The sequence below is a fragment of the Heptranchias perlo genome, chromosome 20 (assembly GCF_035084215.1).
Source record: "Heptranchias perlo isolate sHepPer1 chromosome 20, sHepPer1.hap1, whole genome shotgun sequence".
Taxonomy (NCBI): domain Eukaryota; kingdom Metazoa; phylum Chordata; class Chondrichthyes; order Hexanchiformes; family Hexanchidae; genus Heptranchias; species Heptranchias perlo.
Window position 1 is genome coordinate 8,574,643 of NC_090344.1, and position 26,855 is coordinate 8,601,497.

Below are 26,855 nucleotides of genomic sequence, written 5' to 3' on the forward strand. Positions count from 1 at the left end.
AATATTATTTTACATACAGTGAACAGACCATCCCTGAAAGACTGCCCCGCGATAAAACAGAGTGACACTGAAACGTTGCGAAAATGCAATGACCCCGACATGATTCGAACACGCATCATTCTGATCTGGAGTCAGACGCGCTACCGTTGCGCCACGAGGTCTACAGCAAGTAGCTAGATCCGGATCCATAGGAGGGAGATCGGTACCGACCGCCACAGGGACTCGAAGAGGCGGAAGCAGCAACAGCAAAAGCGCAGGAGCCCCGCTCTCGAATCCAGCCGTTCCCAGCGGAGAGCTGCCAGTCCCGGCCTGAGCCCTCACTGGGAGCCGCCTGGCATTCTTTCTTCACAGAACGGGACCAATCCAGTTTCAGCTCACACACAAGCTCAGGAATCCCACTCCTGACAGATTCACTTATTTAAACCTTGTTTAGATTAAGTGAATTGGGATTTAATTCAATCCTCATCTGCCCTCCGCCCTGTCAGTTCAGGACTTTATTTAAACCGATACTTGGAGCTCTGTTTTACAGGGTGCCGCCTGTTCATGCATTTCTCAGTCCCACTACAAACACTGATTGCTGCTAACTTCTGCTTAATACAAAGTGCTCAGGAACGAGGGAATTTCTCCTGGGTACTGAGTTCGAGTTAAGGAACAATAGAGGTGCGATTACACTACTTGGTGTATTCTATTGGCCAACAGCTGGTGGGACGGATATAGAGGAGCAAATTTGCAGGGAAATTACAGAGAGGTGCAAAAGCCATAGAGTATTAATAACCGGGGATTTCCAATATCCTCATGTAGACTGAGATAACAATAATACAAGGCACAAAGAAGGGGAAGAATTTTTGAAATGTGTTCAGGATAACATTCTCGACCAGTACGTTTCTGGCCCACTGAGGAAGGAGGCATTGCTGGACTTGGTTCAAAGGAATGAGGCGGGCCAAGTGGAGCAAGTGCAAGTGGGGGAGCATTTAGGGAGCAGCGATCAGTTTCATAAGGATTAGAATAGCTATGGAAATGGACTCTGTCAACTCTAAAGTAAAAATACTCAATTGGAGGAGGGCCAATTTCAGTGGGATGAGAACAGATCTGGCCCCGGTAAATTGGAATCCAACATTGTCTGACAAAACTATAATTGGACAGTGGGCGGCTTTTAAAAAGATGATTCGGGTAGAGAGAAGGTACATTCCAACGAGATAGAAAGGTAGGGGAACTAAAGCCAGAGCTCCATGGATAATAAGAGAGATAGAGAGTAAGATGAAGGGGGAAAAAGTAGCGTATGACAGGTGTCAGGTTGATAACACAAGTGCCAACCAGAGACAATAGAGAAAGATCAGAGGGGAAGTGAAAAAGGAAATAAGAGGGGCAAAGAGAGAGCACAAGAAAGCGGAAAACATAAAAGGGAATCAAAAAGTCTTCTACAGACAAGTTAACAGTAAACGGGTAGTAAGAGGAGGGTTGGGGACGATTCGGGACCATCGAGGAGATCTGCTCATGGAGGCAGTGGGCATGGCAGAGGTACTAAATGATTACTTTGCATTGGTCTTTACCAAGGAAGAAGATGCTGCCAGATTCTAGGTAAAGTAAGATATAGTTAAGATTCTGGATGGGCTAAAAAATGAGAAAGAAGAGGTACTAGAAAGGCTTGCTGTACTTAAAATAGATAAGTCAACTGGTCCGGATGTGATGCAACCTAGGATGCTGAGGGAAGTAAAGGGGAAAATTGCAGCGGTACTGGCCATAATCTTCCAGACATCCTGATATATGAGGATGGTGCCTGAGGACTGGAGAATTGTAAAGGTTACAACCTTGTTCAAAAAAAGGGTGTAAAGATAAACCCAGCAACTATAGGTCAGTCAGTTTAACCTCGGTGATGGGGAAAGTTTTGGAAATGATAATCCGGGACAGAATGAACAGTCACTTGGACGAGTGTGGATTGATTAGGGAATGCCAGCACGGATTTGTTAAAAGCAAATCGTGTTTTACCAACTTGATAAAGTTGTTTGATGAGGTAACAGAGAGGGTAGATGAGGTCAATGCAGTTGACGTGGTGTATATGGACTTTCAAAAAGCGTTTGATCAAGTGTCACGTGGTAGGCTATTGATCAAGATTGCAGCCCATGGAACACAGGGGGCAAAAACAATATGGTTACAGAACTGGCTAAATGACAGGAAACAGAGAGTTGTGGTGAACGGTTGTTTTTCGGACTGGAGGGAGGTGGGCAATGGTGTTCCATAGGAGTCGGTGCTGCGATAACGTCTTTTCTTGATATATATTATTTACTTGGGCTTGGGAGTAAATGGTACAATATCAATATTTGCAGATGACACAAAACGTGGACGGGTAGAGAACAGTGAGGTGGATAGACATGAATAGGATATGGACATGCTGGTGACATGGGCGGACACGTGGCAGATGAAGTTTAACGCGGAAAAATGCGAGATGATGCATTTCGGTGTGAAAAAAGAGGAAAGGCAATATAAACTAGAGAGCAGAATTCTAAAAGGGTGAGAGGAACAGAGGGATCTGGGGGTACATGTGCGCAAATCGTTGAAATTGGCAGGGCAGGTTGAGAAAGCGGTTTAAAAAGCAGTCGGGGTCCTGGGCTTTATAAAGAGGAAGTCATGATGAACCTTTATAAAATACTATTTCGGCCACAAATGGAGTATTGGGTCCAGTTCTGGGCAGTGCACTTTTGGAAGGATGTGAAGGCCTTGAGAGGGCGCAGAGGAGATTTACTAGAATGATTCCAGCAATGAGGGACTTAAATTACATGGATAGACTGGAGAACCTGGGATTGTTCACCTTGGAACTGAGAAGGCTGAGAGGAGATTTGACAGAGATATTCAAAATCATGAAGGGCCTAGACAGGGTAGATAGAGTTAAACTGTTCCCATTGGCGGAAGGGACATGAACCAAAGGGCATAGATTTAAGGTGATTGGCAAAAGAACCAAAGGTGACATGAGTAAAAACTTCTTTCCACAGCGAGTGGTAGGAAGCTTTGATTTTTGTGCTTTGCATGTGATGAAATGTCATCATTTTACAGACTGTATCTTAAGAGTGGGATTAAATGCTCAGTGTTTATGACACCAGGAATCTGGTGCAGCCGTTGTTAAATTTATCAATAACAGACAATTGTCGCCGTTTATCACAAGAACGCCCTAACCAGGTATGCGATCAAGATGAAAATAACGCAAAGATGGACAATTGATACAACACGAAAGGCATCGGGCTATGACAAAAATCCCCACCGTTTTGCTTTTCCAACATAAAGGGTGCGACATTTATTCTCTGAATATAGAAACAGTGTGGTCTCGCTCACTACAGAAATCTCCATGTCACAGCGAATTCGCCTTTCGGGACCTTGTCTGTCAAGATGAATTGTGATTTCCGTGAAGCCAATGTTCCATTCCTTTATAGGTTTAATGTGCCTGCTTTGCGATCACAAGGTTTTTTTTTAGTCCACAGGGTAAATGGTGGAATATTAGCTCTGCTCAACCGGCAATGATCAAGGTACATTTTCTTGCAGACAAAACACACATTAAACCCTGGAACATTGAGGCGATGAATCCTCAGGAAAAATAAAATAAGGGCTCGAATCAATCCAACCAATAGCACCATCGAGACAAGTGAAGAGTCCACCTGCTAAACCAGTAATTCACTGAGCTAAACCTTGAGGCTGCAGTGACTAATATAACAGCTGTCCACCGTCAGTTTACTTTTCCACAATGAATGGTTGAAGCTTGCGGAAGTGAAAATCCAACGAGCCGGTCTTCACTCTTAAACCAGCAACTGTGAAGTTAAGAGAAACGTGCCGTGAAATATTCGATTTCAGCGCGGTGACACTGGGCCAGAATAAAGCTCAGTTAATATGATCGCCGAGTGGCGAGAGGGTGGATTTGGAACTCCTGATCGACCGCACTGCGCATTTTCCAGATCTGCTTCGAGCACCAATCCCTTCAATTCATCACTTACAGGGACAATTCGATTCTCGGTTTCTTTTCCCTGAACTTGACGAGATCTTCAAAATTATAAGCGACCAAAATCAAAGCGAACCTCGTCACCGACATGCTCACAGATACAAAGCGGACACACTCTGCTTCAGTGAGATGAAAGCCCAGAGCGGTTTCAAGGCGGAATGCAATTGCAAAGAAAGCTCGTTCAATGAAAGTGTAGGTCATTGAGGTGCCTTTAAAGTCCAGATTGTTTGAACTGAACTTCTTCCGAAAGCGCTTGAGATTCAGGTGGAGTAATTTGTGGACTTCTTTTCCCTCTTTACAAAAGTTTGAATCACATGTCAAGATCAAAATTCCAGGGCTAAATTTGGGTTTCTCCGGGGTCTGAAGCTCGAATCGAGAATTATACCCCGACCTCATCGAACCCAGAAATAAATCAAGGGGATTCAATCCAAGTAAAATAATGGTATTGGAGAAAATAATTAGATTAAAGATAGACAAATCTCCAGGACCTGATGGTGACCATCCCAGGGGATTAAAAGGAGTAGGTGAGGAAATTGTACATGTTTCAGTCATGATCGTTCAAACTCTCTTGTGTCAGGAATTGTTCCATGGATTGAAAAATTGCCAATGTCATTCCATTATTTAGGAATGGGAGGAGAGATAAAGTAGGAAATTATAGACCTATTAGTCTGACGTCTATTGTCGGGCAGTTACCAGTATCTGCTATTAGGGAAGAGTGACTGAGCACTTGGATAAATATGAATTGATCAGAGAAGCCGGCATGGATTTGTAAAGGGTAAGTCAAGTGTAACAAAACGAGCTGAACTTCTTGAAGATGTAATAATGTGGTAGATAATGCAGTGTCTATGGGTATTATATGTATATTGACTTCCAGAGGCAATCGATAAGGGAACACATAAGAGACTGTTAACAGAAATGAGATCACATGGAAATTAAAGCAACCTATTGACCTGGGTAGGGAGTTGGTTTGGAGGTAGGAGACAGAGAGTCGGGATAATGGATCTGTGCTCAAATTGACAGGATGTGATTAATGGTGTCCCCCAGGGATCTGTACCGGGGCATCAGCTTTTTACTATATGTATAAATGAGGCAAATGAAGAAATAGAGAGCCATATATCCAAGTTTGTCGACGACACCAAGTTAGGTGACACAGTGAGTAATGTAGATGGGAGCATAAAGTTGCAAAGCGAAATTGATAGATGAAGTGAGTGGTAAAACTGTGGCAGATGGAGCTTACATAGAATTACATAGAATGTACATCACAGAAACAGACAATTCGGACCAACTAGACTATGCCGGTGTTTATGCTGCAGACGCGCCTCCTCCAACCCCTCTTCATCTAACCCAATGAGCAAACTCGAATATTCCTTTCTCCTCCCTGTGTTTATCTCGCTTCCCTATAAATGCATCCATGCTTTTCGCCTTAATTATTCCTTGTGGTAGTGAGTTGCACATTGTAGCGAGCCTCATTGTAAATATGGTTCACTTGAATGCCATTTTGGATTAAATGTGACGATCTTATATTTATGGCCCCAATTTTGGACTCCACCCCACAAAATTGCAAACACCTCTGACTTCTCAAACCCTTGCATAATCTTAAAGTCCTATTTCATGTCACCCTCAGCCTTCTATTTTCTATGGAAAGAGCCGTAGGCTCTTCAATCTTTCAATATGGGGAAGTGTGAGTTCATCCACTTTGGACCTAAGCAAGATAGATGAGAATATTTTCTAACTGGTGAGAAACTAGGAACTGTGGAGGAGGAAAGATGTTTACGGGTCCAAGTGCAGAAATCATGAAAAGTCAGTGGACAGTTACAAAAAAATAATTAAAAAGGCTAATGGAAATTTGGCCATTATCTTCAGGGAGCTGGAATTCAAAGGGGTGGAAGTTATGTTACAGTTATATAAACTCTGATGAGACCACAGTTCGAGTCCTGCATTCAGTTCTAGGCACCACACCTCAGGGAGGATATAATGGCCTTGGAGCGGGTGCAGCGCAGATTCACCAGAATTATACCGGAGCTAAAATGGTTAAATTATGCGGACAAGTTGAATAGAAAATGTTTGTATTTCCTTGTGTATTGAAGATTAAGTGATGATGTAATCGAGTTGTTGAAGGTGATTGAATGAGCCAATGGTGTGTGTGTGAGCTGTGAAACAGCTTGAAATACCAATCCTCTCCACCACTGGGGACTGAGTCTTCCAGCATCCAGGGATTTTCACTCGTGCAACTTTCATCCACATTTTCTGCTCTTCATTTCTCCGACCTGCTTGTTGCGCCTTTTCCTTCAATTCAGAACTTACAGGAAATACTCGATTCTGCCATCAATCTTCGGGTCACATGGTGAGATTTCAAATAATTGAAATCGACCCTTTTCAACCTCAATATCGTCACCGACACGTTTGACGAATGCAAAGCGGCTTCAATCGCGGTTTTGCTGCACAACTCGATCAAAGATACTGTCGGTAATTGGAGGGTCTTTCAAGTCATGACACGAACATAACAGTTCGCACTGCCGTTTTCCCCAAGACGCTTCAGATTCATGTGGAATGATTTCGGTCTGGCGGTTAAATCCGTTCCCTTTTTACGAATCCGCCTTTGAACCTTGGACTTTAATATTTTTATAACCGATACTAAATCGGTTTGTCCTGTACTGTACATTACTTTTAAAATATTACAGATAAGCGGATCACTTGAGCTGTCACAGCTGTGACTTTGACTTTTCTTCGTCTCCTCTGGATCTCCCCGACAACTGCCACTAACCACAATCTTCTGTCACACTTCTCCATCAGAAAGTTCCGAGCCTCGGTTTTGAAATGAAATGACGCCCATCTCTTCAATCAACGACAGCTCAGAGAGAGTTTCTTAGTTTCAGCTCCCACTTTCCCCAAATCCTCAAAGTAGCATCAAAATAATTGTACTTAAGTTAATAATAATAACAATATAATTAAAATTCTTATGGTCTGGGGTTTTGTTTCAGATTCCACGGCTTTTAACGGTCACTGCGGATGTTTAACGAATCGCCTCTTGGTTGGAGGCTTCTGTGTGGGAAAGATCAGGAAGCGATAATTGATAGACCGAGGATGAAGCTGTTTGATGGGAGCACTGGTGACACAGACCGTGCGCGGCTCCAGTGGTGCAATCGGTCAGCGCGCGTTACTTCCACAATAATTATACGCTCGAGAAATGCTGGGGTTGTGAGCTCCAGCGCCATCGAAGGTCGTTGAAACTTCTCAACATTTTGACTGGAGTTCAATGTAAAACCGGTTCCAGAACACATCGACTTCTTCATGTCCCCATGTGGGCACTGAGGCACCTCTGGCCGACCGTCTTGCAATAGCAGGTGAGAGTTTATTTGTTAAAAGGAGGGAGAGGGGGCAATTGGCGACAACTGAAATGGTAAAGCGGCCGGCACGACATCTTTAAATCGAAAGAACCAAAAACACAATTCTTCTGTCCGTGAAGCAGGTATTCAACGGTTTGAAGTGTCGTGTCGGGAAAATTCGGGAAGTAAGTCTGCTGCCTGGTGTCACGGTGTGACGGGTGAAATTATTCAGCTTTCAATTGTTGATCGGCTGAAATGTCGAGAGGCCTTTTCCAGCTCCCGTGTGGAACAAGTTTAGCTTTTGAGCCAATGTGTAAAGTGTTGTTTTTAATTGCTGCTAACGAATGACAAGACATTTTGTACAAACAAGAAGAACTACAAAATCACGAGTTCACTGTCCATGTTTCTTACATCATGTTCAACAGGAACAAGGATTCTCCTCAACACGTTGCTGAAAATTCGATAAAAGGGATACTCCCCCAAATTCGACAGCGACAAGGATAATTCAGAGTCCTACCATGAATCTGTATGATGGAAACCAATTTGACAGCGAGCCTGAATAGCTCAGTCGGTAGAGCATCAGACTTTTAAAACAGGTAGTGATCTGAGGGTCCAGGGTTCAAGTCCCTGTTCAGGCTAAAAGTTTTAAAACAGCTGGCAAGATCTGCTTTTCCAGCGGACCAATATCAGCGAAAGGAGCAAGAGTTGGCCATGCAGTCCCTGGAGCCTGCTTCGCCATTTGATAACGTCATCGCTGATCTTCGACCTCAACTCCACTTTCCCGACCTATCCCCATATCCCTTGAGTTCTTTTGTGTCCAAAAATCTATCTACCTCAGTTTTGAATCTATTCAATGGCTCAGCATCCACAGGCCTCTGGGGTGGAGAATTCCAATGATTCACAACCCTCTCAGTGAAGAAATCTCTCTACAAAATGGCCGGCCCCTTATCTTGAGATTATAACCATTAGTTCTAGACTCTCCAGCGTGAGGAAACAACATCCCAGTATGTACCCTGTCAAGCCCTCTAAGAATGTTATATGTTTCAATGAGATCACCTCATTATTGTGAACTGCAGAGAATATCGGCCCATTCTACTCAATCTCTCCTCACAGGACAACCCTCTTATCCCAGGAATCAATCTAGTGAACCTTTGTTGCACCCACCCGAAGACAAGTGCATCGATCCGCAGATAAGGAGATCTGCCAGGTGAATTAGATGTTTGTTGCAAACACGGAGTATTAATGAAACCAAGACTTCCTTGCAGAGCAAGGAGTTGGAAAGAAAGATGCTGGGCATTGAGAGGCGAAGGATTTTGTATGTTGCAGGATGAATGGACAAAAGGATCTCAACTCCCTGCTTCTTTTCTACACTGATAAATCGAGACAAAAATAGAATCTCCGTGCTTCTTTCAGATAATGAATGTCTGAATGCTCAAGAGATCACTGATCCAAGCCAATTATCTCCTCTCGCACTCTCCTTTGAAATTGTGCATTTTTTCACACTGGGATTCAACTTGAAGAAAACGAAGCTGTGATCAGCTGGTGTTGTTCAGGAAACGGAGTGCAAGAAGATACATAAAAGGCCAATGATAACAGTGACTGTTCGAACACTGTGAGCTACAGTTAAAGATTAGCAACATTTGAAGTGTAGGCAGCAGATATTTTCCAAGTCATGACAGAAATGGCAAGAAAATTTCATGCAGACTTTGATCAGCGTCATGACTTTAGAAAAAGCCGGCATTTCAGACCGGCATTTCACACTCTGGATCTTGACCCTTCCCCTGGGATTCTCACTTTGAACAAGTGGGATTTGTTTTGAGACAGGATGTCCCAGCTCTCCACCTTTAAAGGGACAAGGACAGGACCAGATGTGCTGAATGGCATTTCTTTTTGACTTCACTGCAGTGCCTAGAAACCCTGCTCACTATGGTCTGTGTGTGTTTGATGGGACAGCATAGAGGGTGTGGAGGGAGCTTTACTCTGTATCTAACCCGGGCTGTCCCTGCCCTGAGAGTGTTTGACGGGGCAGTGTAGAGGGAGCTTTACTCTCTATCTAACCCGTACTGTCCCTGCCTTGGGAGAATTTGATGGAACAGTGTAGAGGGAGCATTACTCTGTGTCTAACCTGTGCTGTCGGTATCCTGGGTGTGATTGATAGGGCAGTCCTGAGGGAGCTTTACTCTGTATCTAACCCGTACTGTACATACCCCAGGAGTGTTTGATGGGACAATTTAGAAGGTACTTTACTTTGTATCTAACCCGTGCTGTACATACCCGAGGAGGGTTTGATGGTACAGTGTAGAGGGAGCTTTACTCTATATGTAACGCGTGCTGTACCTGCCCTGGGCGTGTTTGATGGTGCAGTGCAGAGGGTCTTTAGTCTGTATCTAACCCGTGCTGTACCTGACTGGAGAGTGTTGCCACTGGGTGCTCACCTCGATGAGAACAACATTTAACCCGAAGATGATAAGATAAACCCATCTGCTCCTCCCCTGTACACAGACCTTGGGAGACATTGAGTGTACCTAACATATTTAGACAATGCCCATAATCAATTTTTGAACACCTCCCTCAGATCTCCCCTTACCGTTCTTTGTCCTATGAAAAGAGTCCCAATTTCTCTAATCTCTCCTCATATCTAAAGTCTCTCGTCACTGATATTTCACATTTCAGTGAATCATTTCTGCACTCTCTCCATGGCATTGACATCCTTCCGAGTGTAAGATCCCCAAAACTTGACACAATATTCTAACCGCAGCCTAACCAATAACTTGTACAGGTTTACATGGCCTCTGTCCTTTTGTACTCTATACCCCTATTTGTAAAACCGAGGATCACATGTATTTTTCAACCACTTTATCAACTTGACCTCCCACTTTTAAAGGTTTGTGTATCTGAACACTTTGCAGGTTTAGAGATATTAACATAACATGGCTAAAATACATTGACATTAAATGTCTGATATAATGTGTATTATGGGAAAGAGAAGTTTAATCTGAGTTAGAAACTCAAACAGTCGCTTGACTGCAGGCAGGTCGTCATGGCAACACTAATCAGCCATTCCATTCCACAGAGTCGGCTGGTTGGAATCTCTAATCCGATAAGGGGAAGGAACAGCAATTCGTCTGTTATTAACCATAATATAAACCTGAACCAGAGTGAGCAATATAGTAGATTAGATTGTAATGTGTGATGCTTATTTAATGAATATGAAATGTTTTCTCCTGATGTCAAGTAGCATACAGGGTAAGATAAGGCAGAAAAGGAAAGCTTATGTCAGACACCGAGAGCTCAATAATACAGAAAGCCGAGAGGAGTATAAAAAGTGCAGGGGTGAAATTAAAAAGGAAATTAGGAAACCAAAGAGAGAGCATCAAAAAATATTGGCAAATAAAATCAAGGAAAATCCAAAGATGTTTTATAAATACATTAAGAGCAAGAGGAAAATGAAGGAAAGGGTAGGGCCTTTTAGAGACCAAAAAATGAACCTATGTGTCGAGGCAGAAGATGTAGGTCTGGTTCTTAATGAATACTTTGCTTCCGTCTTCACAAAAGAGAGGGATGGTGCAGACATTGTAGTTAAGGAGAAGGTGTGTGAAATATTGGGTGCGATAAACTGAGTGAGAGAAGCAGCATTAAGGGGTTTAGCATCTTTGAAAGTAGATAAATCACCAGGGCCGGATGAAATGTATCACAGGGTGTTACAAGATGCAAGGGAGGAAATAACGGAGGCCCGAACCATCATTTTCCAATTCTCAGTGGATACAGGCGTGGTGCTGGAGGATTGGAGGACTGCTAATGTTGTACTATTGTTTAAAAAGGGAGCGAGGGACAGACCGAGTAATTACAGACCAGTTAGTCTAACTTTGGTGGTGGGCAAGTTTAAGAATCAATTCTGAGGGACATGATAAACCATCACTTAGAAAGGCACGGAGTAATCAAGGACAGTCAGCGTGGATTTGTTATGGGAAGGTCGTGTCTGACTAACTTGATTGAATTTTTTGAGGAGGTAAGAAGGAGAGTCGATGAGGGTAATGCATTTGATGTAGTCCACATGGATTTTAGCAAGAGTTTTGACAAGATTGCACATGGCAGACTGGTCAAAAAGGTACAATCCCATGGGATCCAAGGGAGAGTTGCAAGTTGGATCCAAAATTGGCTCAGTGGCAGGAAGAAAAGGGTGATGATCGACGGGTGTTTTTTTGACTGGAAGGCTGTTTCCAGTGTGGTTCCGCAGAGCTCAGTACTCGGTCCCTTGCTTTTTGTGATGTATATGAATGATTTGGACTTAAATGTAGGGGGCTTGATCAAGAAGTTTGCAGGTGATACAAAATTGGCCGCATGGTTGATAGTGAGGAGGAAGCTGTAGAGTGCAGGAAGATATCAATGGACTGGTCAGGTGGGCATAAAAGTGGTAAATGGAATTCAATCCAGAGAAGTGTGAGGTAATGAATTTGGGGCCAGCAAATAAGGCAAGGGAATACACAATAAATGGGAGGATACTGAACGGTGTAGAAGAAGTGAGGGACCTTGGAATGCATGTCCACAGATCCCTGAAGGTAGCAGGATAGGTAGATAAGGTGGTTAACAAGGCATATGGAATTCTTTCCTTTACTAGCCACGGGTAAGCGTACTCCAAGGCGGCCTTCGAGACACACGTTAACGCAAAATCGTCGAGCAGAAATTGATAGCCAAGTTCCGCACCCATGAGGACGGCCTCAACCGGGATCTTGGGTTCATGTCACGCTACACGTTACCCCACCAGCGAACAAATGTTATCTGTTTTTAATATAACGGGTCAGTTGCTGTCTTTTCTATGTTTCTACCTCTCTATCTCTGTTTTTTTTTTGTTTGTTGTTTTTTTTTTGGTGATTTGTATATTCTGAGACCTGGCAGGTAACACCTGTCTGTCTGCACACTGATTGCCTTGGCAACGGGCAGTTGAAAAAACTGTCTGTCCTCACCAAGCATTGTTCTGTGAATTATAAATGCGATTTCATTTCGAGGATTTCATTCCACATCGTTCACCTGACGAAGGGGGAAGCCTCCGAAAGCTTGTGAATTTAAAATAAAATTGCTGGACTATAACTTGGTGTTGTAAAATTGTTTACAATTGTCAACCCCTAGACCAGGGAGGTTATGCTGGAACTGTATATAACACTGGTTAGGCCACAACTTGAGTACTGTGTACAGTTCTGGTCACCACAATACAGGAAGGGTGTAATTGCACTTGATTGGGTACAGGGGAGATTTACGAGGATGTTGCCAGGACTGGATAATTTTATGCACGAGGAAAGATTGGACAGGCTGGGATTGTTCTCTTTGAAACAGAGGAGGCTGAGGAGTAATTTCATTGAGGTGTACAAAATTATGTGTGGCCGTGATAGGCTGGGTAGCAAGGACCGATATCCCTTAGCAGAGAAGCCAATAAACAAAGGGCAGGGCATAGATTTAAAGTGATTGGTAGTAGGATTATTGAGGAGCTGAGGAAAACATTTTTCACCCAGAGGGTGATAGGTGTCTGGAACTCACTGCCTGAAAGGGTGGTAGAGGCAGAAACCCTCAACTCATTTAAAAGGTACCCGGATATGCACCTGAAGTGCTGTGACCTACAAGGCTATGGACCAAGTGCTGGAAAGTGGGATTAGGCTGGATGGGACGAATGGCCTCCTTCTGTGCCGTAAATTTTCTATGATTCTATGATTCTAATTAACAGTAAGCAGGGTAGTTCAGGGATCAGGAGAACACTACTGAAGAAAAGTAACTGCTGGGAACCAAGCAATGTGTCCTTGTAAACCACAGATGAGGGAAGTTGCAGCTCCAGTGACAGATGGATCACAACAGGGTATAAAAATGAGGGGATACTGATGTAAGGGGCAGTTGGGACTGGAGACACCGGAGATCAAGCTCAGGGCGTCCGTCGTTCCATCCAGAGGACTGATCTCGTCTACACGGGGGATTTGCATGTTTACTCTGGAACGGTAGAAGCAAGAGAATTTGCTCATATATTTCTTAATGAGGTATTAAAGTTGCTGACTCTCAGACTTGTTAATTAATAAGACAATGCATCAGTTAGAACCTTCCACACCTAAGTCTCTTTGCTGCTCGACTTTAAGACTTTGACCATTTAGTTTACATTTCATCTCATTTTTCTTCCTCTCAAAATGCATCCCGTCACATTTCTCTGCATTAAATTTCACCTGCCCCATTTACTAACCCGTGGACATCACAATTGCCCAAGGTGCCAATTTTGGCGTCATCTAGAAATCTTCACCTTTTGTCCCACATATCCAAGCTCAGATCATTCTCTATATTGAGAAGAGCCATGGTAACACTGACCCTGGGGCACACCACTATTAATATCCCTCCAGTCTGAAGAACATCCATTAACCACTACTCTCTGTTTTCTGCCCTTTACACAACTTCCTATCCACACTGCCTCATTCCCGATAATAAGGGCAGTATTAATTTTATCAACAAGCCTCCTGTCCGGCATCTTACCAAACACCCTTTCACAATCAATGTACACAATATCCACGACATTCCCTTTATCAGTAGACTTGAGTTCTCTCAAATGATCCATGTTGGCTGTTCTTAATTAATGTGTTTTTCTAACAAATGTTGAAATGCTTGCTCCACCTCATCTGCTTTGATCTGTTTCAAAACGCAACAGAAAGATCAAGTCGTCTTCTGGAGTTTAAGATAAATTAGATTTTAAAAATTATGTTTAAGACAATGACGGGCATCTGGGCTGAGACCCGCCCATTCTGTGCCGCAACTCTCGCCCCTCACACACTCCGATTGATTGGAGGAACAACTCACCCGCTCACCCCTCCAGTCAATTTCCGCTCCTCCTATTGATACGGAACTCTCCTTCATCACCATGGTGGGATTAGTGCTGACACTGACATCCTGAGGTGCAGTTCGAAAATAAACCTTAATTGAACCCGTCAGTTGCAACATTTAATAAAACGAAATTAATAAAAGTTACCGTAAAATATATTTTCTGGAGTTTACCAAAGTGGTGGAGCGTCTGCGCTGTATGTTTGTGCCAGTTTAAATGGCACGAAGAGCTGGGGTTTCAGTTAATTTTATTTTCCTTGGTCCAAACGCGCTCTCGCTTCTTCCAATGTATTTGCTTCTCAGCAAGATGTTAAGACCAGCAATGGCGGCTGCAACACCCAGCATGCAGCACGGTACAGATTGAGCCCTATCTGAATCAGTGGAGCACAGCGCGCAGGCGCAGTCTGACTCATTATCGGGCTGTGTGTCCTGAGCATGCGCGGTCAGTCGAGGCTGCTGGAGGAGCGCGTTCGGTGCAGGTGAGAGGATCGGAGCAAGAGGATCAATAAACCCCGGGGCCCGGGTCCGGGCTCAGGCCCAGGCTCAGGCTTCACAAACCCCGAGTGCGGCCCCAGACCCGAATATAAAACAGTGAACATTATCCCCCCTCACTACCCGCCGGTTTCCGGTTTCTCCCGTTTCGCTCCGGACCAACTCTCAACAAAAGGAGAAATGGTGATCGGTCAGGGAGCGTCTGTAAATGAAGGAGAAATAGTGATCGGTCAGGGAGTGTCTATAAATGAAGGAGAAATGGTATTCGGTCAGGGAGCGTCTGTAAATGAAGGAGAAATCGTGATCGATAAGGGAACAAATGCAAATGAGGGGGAAATTGTGATCGGTCAACGAGCGTTTGTAAATGAAGGAGAAATGGTGATCATTCAGGGAGCATCAGTAAATGAAGGAGAAATGGTGATCAGTCAGGGGGAGTCTGTAAATGAAGGAGAAATGGTGATCAGTCAGTGAGAGTCTGTAAATGAAGGAGAAATGGTGATCTCTTTTTCTTCAGTCATCCAGGGAGCTCTAGCTTTGGATGCTATTCCTTTGCTCCTCGTGGGAATCGGTCTACTCTCTACCAAACCCACTCCTCCTCGAAGGCCTCCCATTGTTCAATTACTGTTCTGCCTGCCAATTTTTGATACCAATTCACCTGGACAAGATCCCATTTTAACTCATGAAATTAGCCCTCCTCCAGTTAAGAATTTTCACATTTGACTGTCCCCTGTCCTTTTCCATAACTGTTCTAAACCTAATGAGATTATGATCACTGCTGCCCCACTGAAACATGCTCCACCTGTCCCACTTCATTCTCCACACCGAGCCCACTGCTGTACTCACATTCACTCTCTCACATTCACTCTCTCACACTCACTCTCTCACACTCACTCTCTCACATTCACTCTCTCACCCTTTCACTCATGGTTTAGGGCCACTGAAAAATGATGCGATGTGTTTGGATTTCAGCACAGGGAGGAGGGAGAGTGTGTGGGACGGGGATTTACAGCTTTGAGGAATAAGAGAGGAAAGAATGTTCCATAGAACGTCGAGTTATCTGATCTGAATTTTTATCCTGTACTTACAGTGATAACTTTTATAAACTCCTTTTACAGGGTATTAGAAGGGGAGGATTTGCAGAGGGAAACTCAAACCAAAGATCACGTCAAGATCTGACAGAGTCATTTGATTCATCAGGACTTGAAGATCATCGGCCTTTGAATGTGGAAGGAGAAATGTTTGTCTGTTCGATCTCTGGGAGAAGATTTCAAACATCAGTGTGAGTGGAAAAGCACCAAGACACACACACCCGAGTGAGAGTGTTCCAGTGCACTGACTGTGGAAAGAGCTTTAACCAGTTACACAGCCTGAAAAAACATCACACCATTCACAGCGGGGAGAAACCGTACACGTGTTCTGTGTGTGGACGAGGCTTCAACTGATCGTCCAACCTGGAGAGACACAAGGACACCCGGACCACGGAGAAAACGTGGAAATGTGGGGACTGTGGGAAGGGATTCAATTACCCGTCACTGCTGGAAACTCATCGACGCAATCACACCGGGGAGAGGCCGTTCACCTGCTCCGTGTGTGGGAAGGGATTCACTCAGTCATACAGCCTCCTGATGCACCAGCGATTTCACTCTGATAAGCGACCTTTCAAGTGTTCGATTTGTGAAAAGAGGTTTAAAAGCAAAAGTAACCTGCTGACACACCAACGCATTCACACCGGGGAGAGGCCGTTCATCTGCACCGTGTGTGGGAAGAGATTCACTCGGTCATCTCAGCTTCTGTCACACCAGCGAGTTCACACTGAGGAGAGGCCGTTCTCCTGCTCCGTGTGTGGGAAGGGATTCACTGGTTCATCCACCCTGCTGACACACCAGCGAGTTCACACTAGGGAGAGCCCGTTCACCTGCTCCGTGTGTAAGAAGAGATTCACTCAGTCATCCCACCTTTTGTCACACCAGCGAGTTCACTCTGATGAGAGACCTTTTAAATGTTCTGACTGTGAGAAGAGGTTTAAAAGCAAAAGGAATCTGCTGACACACCAACGCACTCACACTGGGGAGAGGCCGTTCACCTGCTCCGTGTGTGGGAAGGGATTCACTCGGTCATCCATCCTGCTGACACACCAGCGAGTTCACACTGGGGAGAGGCCTTTCAACTGCTCCGTGTGTAAGAAGAGATTCACTCAGTCATACCACCTTCTGCAACACCAGCAAGTTCACTCTGATGAGAGACCTTTTAAATGTTCTGACTGTGAGAAGAGGTTTAAAATCAGAAACGAACTGCTGAGACATCGACGCACTCACACTGGGGAGAGGCCTTTCAACTGCTCCGTGTGTGGGAAGGGATTCACTAATTCATCCCACCTTCTGAAACATTAACTTGTTCACACTATTGAGTGACCTGTTAATGCACTGACTGTGAGAAGAGCTTTAAAAGCAGAAATGAACTGCTGACACATCAATACATGCCCATTGGGGAGAGACTGTTCACCTGCTCCGTGTGTGGGAAGGGATTCACTCAGTCATCAGACGTGCTGAGACACCAGCGAGTTCACATATGACTGCAGGGGTCGGATTCTGCTGTTAATCGCATCCAGGACTGAACCATATCCATTCTGACAGTTGGGGTTTGTTTCTGCTGATGTCAATAACCCCTATAACTGGGCTGGAGTTTAATATTCTGGATATCTGTTCAATAAATCAGATTTGTTTTAAACACCTTCTTGTAGATTTTAGTCTTTCCCACCTGAGTGTTTAGCATCACCTGACTGGAGCTCAGAAAGGACAATATGGGGGGAGGATCTTCCGGTGGGAACAGAACTTCAGCCTGGACACAGTCCTTCAGGGCCACACTGAGAGGGGCAAACGGCACTTTGGTCTTTCTCATCTCTCTTCGGTGACAGCAAAGTCACTGTATGACATCCAGTCTAAAAATGACTGTGGTAATTATTCTATGGAGATTTCACCTGTTTGAGTGACAGTCCTGAGTCTACCATTTAAGGCAGGCGTTAACTCATTTAAAATAAACCCGTTAAAAATAAATGAGTTAAAGTCTGCATTAAAATAGCAGAGGGAGGAGTTCACAGGAGCCTGTTAACTGCTGGTACAATTATACAACAGTCATTCGATCTCCAGATAAAGAAGGACCTGCAGTGTGTTTCCAGAATTCATGGTTTTATTGATGTGTGCGTGTTAGACACCAGGATCACTAAAAATACACGACCCGGACCATCCACAGGGTGGGGGCGATCCCGACAGTTACTCTGGGATCACTCCCACTGCGGAACTCCACCACTGACCCTGCTGAAGGTTGCAGGCTCAGGGAGTGGGGCCTCCAGGAGTGGACTGTAAGAAAGCTGGGTTTCAGTATCCTGACAAATATATGCTGAGGTACCAGAGGAATCCTTACTAAGGAACCGTCTGGGATTTTACCTCTCAGTGTGGGTCTAATGGTGAATGATTCCTGACTCCCCGAACTGTCTTACATTTAACCCAGGTCGGAACAGGATGAATTCAGTTTACAGGAAAATTGGGACAAATATCACCCACAATCGAGGGAGACAAAAGCAGCCATTAGAGAAGCTCAGAGATCTTTGGAAAAGAAGATGGTGCACAATTGTGGGAATAATAGCAAACGCCTTTCCAGCTACGTCAGGAGTCAGAAGACCATTAAAGATGGTTTAGGGCCACTCAAAGACAGTTCAGGACAGATTCCCGGGCTATAGCAGAGATGTTAAATGACTATTTCTCATCAGTTCCACTCCTGTGGATGATGCTCAGATTCCAGCTGTGGGATGTGCTGTCAACAATAACATCATAAATATTAAAATAGAAAGGGATGTCACTTTGGATAAAATATGAACTCTCAAAATGCATTGTGCTCCAGGTCCAGATGATATCCACCCCTGGGTGTTTAAAGAGATGGGACGGGTGCTCTGTGAGCCCCTTGCCTGTATCTTCAACAGATCAATAGAGTCAGGGATTGTCCCCTGAGATTGGAAGGTAGCTCACGTCGTTCCCATTTTCATTAAAGGGGACAAATCAGAGCCGGGGTATGACAGGCCCATCAGTGTGACCTCGATCAGAGGGAAGATGCTTGAAGGGATCCTAAGAGATGCTGTTTATGATCCCGGGGAAAGAGAAGGAGCCATTAGAGATACTCAACACGGCTTCTGGGAAAGAAGGTCGTGTCTCACAAACTTGCTTGAGTTTTTTGAAGAAGTTGCTGGGTCAGTGGATGAGGGTAATCCTGTTCACATTGTCTATCTCAGGGGTGTCAAACTCATTTCCTTTGGGGAACCTGACCCGATATCCTGGCACTTGGCCTGGGCCACATTCAGCAAAAGTTATTAAACTGGAAATAGATGAAGATGAACTATATTTTTACTTCCATACATTTAGATGTTGTTTACTGCTACTGTTGCTCCTGATACCTGGCGCCTCTTAGCTTGAACTATTGCACCAACATTTGGAGTAAATGACTGGCCTGAGGCCTGTCTTGGATAAAAACATGAGGACCACTTGTCATTACAGAACTGTGTGCCCCAAACACTAACCCTGGAAGTGAATTCCACAGACTGCCTACTCCCTATGTAAAGAAGTTTCTCTTGACTACTGCTCTAAAACAGATAGCAGTGGTTAATTGTAGCGACTCACACTGCATAAGGTGGAAAGTGATGCTCCACAAGGATTGGTTCTGGGACCACTGTTCACAATTCACATAAACGATTTGGACTCGGGAATCGGAATTACAATTTCAAAATTTACAGATGACACCAGATTGGCGGGGTGGGGTGGAGTTTAGATAATATTGATGAAGATTGCGACCAAATACATAAGGATGTTTGGAAGATTATGGCCAGTACCTCTGCAATTTCCACCGTGAATTCGCTCAGCAACCTAGAATGCATCCCATCCGGACCAGGTGACGTTTCCACTTTAAGTCCAGCCAGCCTTTCAAGTACCTCCTCTTTATGAATTTCTAGCCAATCCAGTATCTTAACGACATCTTCCTTTACTGACACTCTGGCAGCATTTTCTTCCTTGGCAAAGACAGATGCAAAGTATTTATTTAGTACCTCAGCCATGCCCACTGTCTCCCACTGCCACTTCCTCACTATAACTGGGGTGAGTGGTACAATGGATAACGCATCTAACTATAGCTCAGCAGACGATATGTTCGATTCCTACTTGGCTTGGGAGTTTTTTTAATGCAAACTGCATTATTTTATGGCTTTCAATACCTTGCAAGCTGTCCTACTTGATGGTGCTGCCTGGCTCCATACCTGGTAAGTGCCTTCTCAGTGCAGCAAGCAGTGGTTCAATGCCATAATCTGAAAGTCCTGAATCCAATCTTCAGAGAAGGCATCAAGGATTACGATGCTTTTTTTTCCATCTCTCACCTCATCTTTCCATCTTTGCTGCATAGCAAAATCAAGAACTTTTGCTTCCTGCAGCACATCAAAAGATTTGCTGCCCCTTGACCTCTCTGTACCCAAACACACAGTGAAGTTTAGGAAGTTCATGGGCTATGGACTCAATGACAACACTCTTGTTTCTGTATAATTGCACCAAGACAATCGGTGAGTGGAGAATATAATCAACGATCCCGCTACTTCTCACATGCCAAGTGAGCGCTCTACCAGTTGAGCTAATTCCTCGTTTGCTGTTTGTAAATCGTCCTTCACAGTTCCCGCCTCGCACTCACCTCCAAGCTGCTCCACGACCAGCAGAGAAATCTTGCCTTGGGTTGCTGCTCCCTGAATATATCAAATACTTTGCTCCAATCGGCGGTATCGAGCATCAGCAAGTGAGGAACAGCAGAACGGGAAGCCACAGTAATCATGAATGATGCTGAGAAGAGCCCGAGCCTGCGGAAGGAAGATGAGGTCACCGGAAAGCAACAGCCGCCCGAGCTTGAGGGAGCAGCGTGAGCCCTGACTGACTGACTGATCGAAGACCTTTTTGCCTGAAATTGAGGGCGATTTGAAGTGTTGCTGCTCAAAGGCACTCCCTGCTGGTGAGCAGAGGGAAATGCTCGAGTGAAACAGCCGTGCTTGGGCAGAAACAGAAAGCTTTCAGGTTTGAGAAAGGAAAAGTGGTGTCCTGTGACTCAGTGGCAAAATGTTAATCTGTAAGATGCCTGTAAAGTTCAGAGAGCGACCTTGAGGTAATTGTTGCTTATTCCAAAAGCACACTCACTCCTTCGAGCCGGAATTGAACCAGCGACCTAAGGATGACTTTACTTTAGTTTCATTCATTACAGTCCTCCGCTCTACCAGCTGAGCTATCGAAGGGAAGTGATAGAAAGGGTTGTCTTTGGTGATTGTTCACCGTGCGCCTGTTAACATGTTCAGACTCGTGGAGTCCGGTGCTGATCGAAGACTTCTTTTGCCTGAAAGCCAGAGCTGAGTGTTTTGAAGTATTGCTGCTGAAAAGCACTCCCTGCTGGTGAGCAGAGGCAAAACAGCCTTGTTTGGGCAGACACAGAAAGTTTCACGGTTTGTGAAAGGAAAAGAGGCGTCCTGTGCCTTCATGGCAACATGTTAATCTGTAAGTTGCGTGTAAAGTTAAGAGAGCGACCTTGAACTAATTGCTGCTTATTGCAAAAGCACACGTACTCCTTCGAGCAGGAATTCAACAAATGACATAAGGATCAGTTTGTCTTATTTTCCATGACAGTCTTGTCGCGCTACCAGCTGAGGTATGGAAGGGAAGCGGCAAAAATGTTTCACTTTGGTGATTGTTCACCGTGCACCTTTGACACACCCGGACTCGTGGATTCCAGTGCTCATGACTGAGGCTGACTCGGTCCCTGCTCATACCGCAGTGATGTGGGAGTGGGAGCTGCTCCGTGTTCTCCACAGCCTGGGCCAGTGACACAATGAATAATGCGACTGATTATTGATCTGGAGATTGTGGGTTCAAGTTTACGGAGGGTGTAAAGTGGAAGGCTGGGCCTGGAGTGCATTGGAATAGTCGAGTCTAGAAGCAAACAAAGGCACGGATGAGGGTTGCAGCAGCAGAACTTCATTCTGGCAGTTGGGATTTGTTTCTGCAGATGTTAATAGCCGCTATAACTGGGCTGAAATTCAATATTCTGGTTATATGTCAAATAAATCAACTTTGTTTCAAACAGAATGGTTCAATTACTTGCTGATTTCAAGATAAGAGACTAATTGATGTCCTAATTACCGATTATTATGCTTTTTCTCCTTTCTCACTGTAAATTACTTCAGTTCTCATACCTTCAATTACTCTCATGGCCAAGTCCCAGTTCCCCGGTCCTTCCTGATTGCCTTATCCAGCCTTCAGATCCATGGAAGGTATCTGTAATGTACCGGGGAACACTAAACACAAAACCCAGTCTGTGAATCACTTTCAGCTACTGGACTTATCGTGTGTCCCACAGCATCTCTCTCACCTTCAATGCGTGAATTGAGCATCAGGCCTGGAAATCTCGTCTTCAATTTAAATACACTCAGCAAATGTATTTAACAAAATACTGACAAGTAAACATATCACGGACCAATAATCCAGCACTAAATTCAAAGGAGTAAGTCTGTTATCAAACTCCTTGAGTGGACAGAATAAAGAAAAATCCCAACTCTAAGATTCCCTGGAATCCTTTGCAAATACCTTACAAATCTTGACAATAATCAACAAGTCTAATTTAATGTTGATCTTTATCTTGAGTGGGGTTGGAATACAGAAGTGATGCTTCAGTTGCAAAGAACCTTGGTCAGACCCCATCTGGAGAACTGGGCACTGAACCGAAGGAGAGATAAATCGGCCTTGGGAAAGATACAGTGCAGATTCACCAGAATGATGCTGGGGTTAAAAGGATTAAATTATGAGGATAGGTGGCATGAACTTGGTTTTTATTCCCATGAGTTTGGAACATTGAGATGTGATCTCACTGAGGTGTTTAAAATAATAAAGGTACACAATAAGGTAGATACAGAGAAATGATTTCTTCTGGAGGGGGAATCCAGAACAAGTCAGTAATATATATCAAGAATAGCAGTGGTCCCAGCAACGACCCCTGGGGAACACCACTGTATACCTCCCTCCATTCCGAAAATCAGTCATTCACCACTACTCTCTGCTTCATGTTATTCAGCCAATTCTGTATCAATGCTGCTACTGCCCCTTTTATTCCATGTGCTTCAATCTTGATGACAAGCCTATTATGCGGCACTGTATCAAACGCCTTTTGAAAGTCCATACACACCACATCAACCGAATGGTCCTCATCGACCCTCTCTGTTACCTTGTCAAAAAACTGTATCAAGTTAGTTAAACACGATTTGCCTTTAACAAATCCGTGCTGGCTTTCCCTAATCCTTGTCCAAGTGACTGCTAATTCTATCCCGGATTATCGTTGCTAGAACTTTCCCCACTGCCGAGGTTAAACTGACTGGTCTGTAGATGCTGGGTTTTATCATTCACCCTTTCTTGAACAAGAATGTAACATTTGCAATTCTCCAGTCCTCTGGCATCACCCCCATACCAAGGGATGTTTGGAAGATTATGGCCAGTACCTCTGCAATTTCCACCGTTACTTCCCCCAGCAAAGTAGGATGCATCCCATCCGGACCAGGTGACGTTTCTACTTTAAGTACAGACAGCCTTTCAAGTACCTCCTCTTTATGAATTTTTCGCCAATCCAGTATCTCAACGACATCTTCCTTTACTGACACTTTGGCAGCATTTTCTTCCTTGGTAAAGACAAATGCAAAGTATTTATTTAGTGCCTCCGCCATGCCCACTGCCTCCTACTGCTACTTACTCACTCTATCCTGGGCCAGTGGTGCAATGGATAACGCATTTGACTAAAAATCACAAGATTATAAGTTCGACCCCAATCAGGCTTGGATTTTTTTTTGCAAACTGTGCATTATTTTATGGCCTTCAATACCTTGTAAGCTGTCGTAATTGCTGGTGCTGCCTGGCTGCATACCTGGTAAGTGCCTTCTTAGTGCAGCAAGCAGTGCATCAGTGTCATAATTTGAAAGTCCTGAATTCAATCTTCACAGAAGACATCAAGGATTACGAAGCTTTTTTTTCCCATCTCTCACCTCATCTTTCCATCTTTGCTGCAGAGCAAAATCAAGAACTTTTGCTTGCTGCAGCCCATCAAAAGATTTGCTGCCCCTTGACCTCTCTGTACCCAAACACACAGCGAAGTTTTGGAAATACATGGGTTATGGACTCACTGACAACACTCTTGTTTCTGTATAATTGCACCAAGACAAACGGTGAGTGGAGAATATAATCAACGATCCCACTACTTCTCACATGCTAAGTGACAGCTTTACCAGTTGAGCTAATTCCTCGTTTGCTGTTTGTAAATCGCCCTTCACAGTTCCCGCCTCGCACTCGCCTCCAAGCTGCTCCACGACCAGCAGAGAAATCTTGCCTTGGGTTGCCGCTCCCTGAATATATTAAATACTTTGCTCCAATCGGCGGTGTCGAGCATCAGCAAGTGAGGAACAGTAGAACGGGAAGCCACAGTAATCATGAATGATGCTGAGAAGAGCCCGAGCCTTCGGAAGGAAGACGAGGTCACCGGAAAGCAACAGCCGCCCGAGCTTGAGGGAGCAGCTTGAGCCCTGACTGACTGACTGATCGAAGACCTTTTTGCCTGAAATTGAGGGCGATTTGAAGTGTTGCTGCTCAAAGGCACTCCCTGCTGGTGAGCAGAGGCAAATGCTCGAGTGAAACAGCCGTGCTCGGGCAGAAACAGAAAGCTTTAAGGTTTGAGAAAGGAAAAGTGGTGTCCTGTGACTCAGTGGCAACATGTTAATCTGTAAACTGCCGTTAAAGTTCAGAGAGCGACCTTGAGGTAATTGCTGCTTATTCCAAAAGCACACTCACTCCTTCGAGCCGGAATTGAACCAGCGACCTAAGGATTACTTCAATTGTTTAATTCACTACAGTCCTCCGCTCTACCAGCTGAGCTATCGAAGGGAAGTGATATAAAAGATTGTCTTTGGTGATTGTTCACCGTGCGCCTGTTGACATGTTCAGACTCATGGACTCCAGTGCTGATCGAAGACTTCTTTCACCTGAAAGCGAGAGCTGAGTGTTTTGAAGTATTGCTGCTCAAAAGCACTCCCTGCTGGTGAGCAGAGGCAAAACAGCCTTGTTTGGGCAGACACAAAAAGTTTTAAAGTTTGAGAAAGGAAAAGAGGCGTCCTGTGCCTTCATGGCAACATGTTAATCTGTAAGGTGCCTGTAAAGTTAAGAGAGCGACCTTGAACTAATTGCTGCTTATTGCAAAATCACGCGTACTCCTTCGAGCAGGAATTGAACAAATGATATAAGGGTGCCTTTGTCTTATTTTCCACGACAGTCTTGTCGCTCGACCAGCTGAGATATCAATGGGAAGCAGCAAAAATGTTTCACTTTGGTGATTGTTCACCGTGCACCTTTGACACACCCGGACTCGTGGATTCCAGTGCTCATGACTGAGGCTGACTCGGTACCTGCTCATACCGCAGCGCTGTGGAAGTGTGAGCTGCTCCGTGTTCTCCACAGCCTGGGCCAGTGACACAATGAATAATGTGACCAATTATTGATCTGGAGATTGTGGGTTCAAGTTTACGGAGGGTGTAAAGTGGAAGGCCGGGCCTGGAGAGCATTGGAATAGTCGAGTCTAGAGATAAACAAAGGCACGGATGAGGGTTTCAGCAGCAGAACATCAATCTGGCAGTTGAGATTTGTTTCTGCTGATGTTAATAACCGCTATAACTGGGCTGAAATTCAATATTCTGGATCTATGTCAAATAAATCAACTTTATTTCAAACAGAATGGGTCAATTACTTGATGAATCCAAGGTAAGAGACTAATTGATGTCCTAATTACCGATTATTATGCCTTTTCTCCTTTCTCACTGTAGATTAATTCAGTTCTCATACCTTCAATTACTCTCATGGCCAAGTCCCAGTTCCCCGGTCCTTCCCGAGTGCCTCTCCCAGCCTTGGGATCCAGGGAAGGTATCGGTAATGTACCCGGGATCACTAAACACAAAACCCAGTCTGTGAATCACTTTCAGCTCCTGGACTTATCGTGTGTCCCACAGCATCTCTCTCACCTTCGATGTGTGAATAGAGCATCAGGCCTGGAAATCTCGTCTTCAATTTAAATCCACTCTGCAAATGTATTTAACAAAATACAAACAAGTAAACACATCACGGCCCAATAATCCAGCACTAAATTCAAAGGAGTAAGTCTGTTATCAAACTCCTTGAGTGGACAGAATAAAGAAAAATCCCAACTCTAAGATCCCCTCGAATCCTTTGCAAATACCTTTCAAATCTTGACAATAATCAACAAGTCGAATTTAATGTTGATCTTTATCTTTAGTGGGGTTGGAATACAGAAGTGATGCTTCAGTTGTAAAGAACCTTGGTCAGACCCCATCTGGAGAACAGGGCACCGAACCTAAGGAGAGATAAATCGGCCTTGGGAAAGATACAGTGCAGATTCACCAGAATGACGCCGGGGTTAAAAGGATTAAATTATGAGGACGGGTTGCATAAACTTGGTTTTTATTCCAATGAGTTTAAAACATTGAGATGTGATCTCATCGAGATGTTTAAAATAATAAAGGGATTCAATAAGGTAGATACAGAGAAATGATTTAATCTGGAGGGGGAATCCTGAACAAGAGGGCATAAGAAATAGGAGCATGAGTGGGCCATACGGCCCCTCGAGCCTGCTCTGCCTTTCAGTAAGTACATGGCTGATCTTCTACCTTAACTCCACTTTCCTGCCTGATTCCTTGAGTCCTGTGTCCAAAAATCTCTCGATCTCATTCTTGTATATATTCAACGTCTGAGCGTCCACAGCCCTCTGGGGTAGAGAATTCCAAAAATTCACCACCTTCTGAGTGAAGAAATTTTTCCTTATCTCTGTCCTAAATGGCAGATCCCTTATCCTGAGACTATGCCTCCTAGTTCTAGACTCTCCAGCCAGGGGAAACAGCCTCTCAGCATCTACCCTGTCAAGCCCTCTAAGAATTTTAGACGTGTCAATGAGATCACCTCTCATTCTTCTAAATTCCAGAGATTATAGGGCCATTCTGTTCAATCTCTCCTCACACAACAACCATCTCATCCCAGGAATCAATCCAGTGAACCTTTGTGGCACCCCCTCGAAGGCAAGTATATCCTTCCTCCGGTAAGGAGACCAAA

General features: G+C 44.4%; 1 protein-coding gene and 4 non-coding genes across 5 annotated transcripts in view; 2 read left to right on the forward strand and 3 right to left on the reverse strand.

The window, feature by feature from the left end:
- Positions 1 to 26,855, forward strand: part of LOC137335901 (zinc finger protein 850-like) — a 44,970-nt gene that overhangs the window by 10,102 nt on the left and 8,013 nt on the right. The window contains exon 3 of the mRNA XM_068001419.1: positions 16,090 to 16,840. Within this exon, the coding sequence (XP_067857520.1) occupies positions 16,090 to 16,840 (751 nt within the window). The remainder of the gene's footprint in view (positions 1 to 16,089; positions 16,841 to 26,855) is intronic.
- Positions 90 to 161, reverse strand: trnaw-cca (transfer RNA tryptophan (anticodon CCA)). Its single transcript has one exon. It is a non-coding gene; the product is annotated as a tRNA-Trp (tRNA).
- trnak-uuu (transfer RNA lysine (anticodon UUU)) lies at positions 7,862 to 7,946 on the forward strand. The gene is given in 2 exon segments: positions 7,862 to 7,898; positions 7,911 to 7,946. It is a non-coding gene; the product is annotated as a tRNA-Lys (tRNA).
- Positions 20,856 to 20,950, reverse strand: trnay-gua (transfer RNA tyrosine (anticodon GUA)). The gene is made up of 2 exons: positions 20,914 to 20,950; positions 20,856 to 20,891 (listed from the first exon to the last, which is right to left on the reverse strand). It is a non-coding gene; the product is annotated as a tRNA-Tyr (tRNA).
- Positions 24,534 to 24,626, reverse strand: trnay-gua (transfer RNA tyrosine (anticodon GUA)). The gene is made up of 2 exons: positions 24,590 to 24,626; positions 24,534 to 24,569 (listed from the first exon to the last, which is right to left on the reverse strand). It is a non-coding gene; the product is annotated as a tRNA-Tyr (tRNA).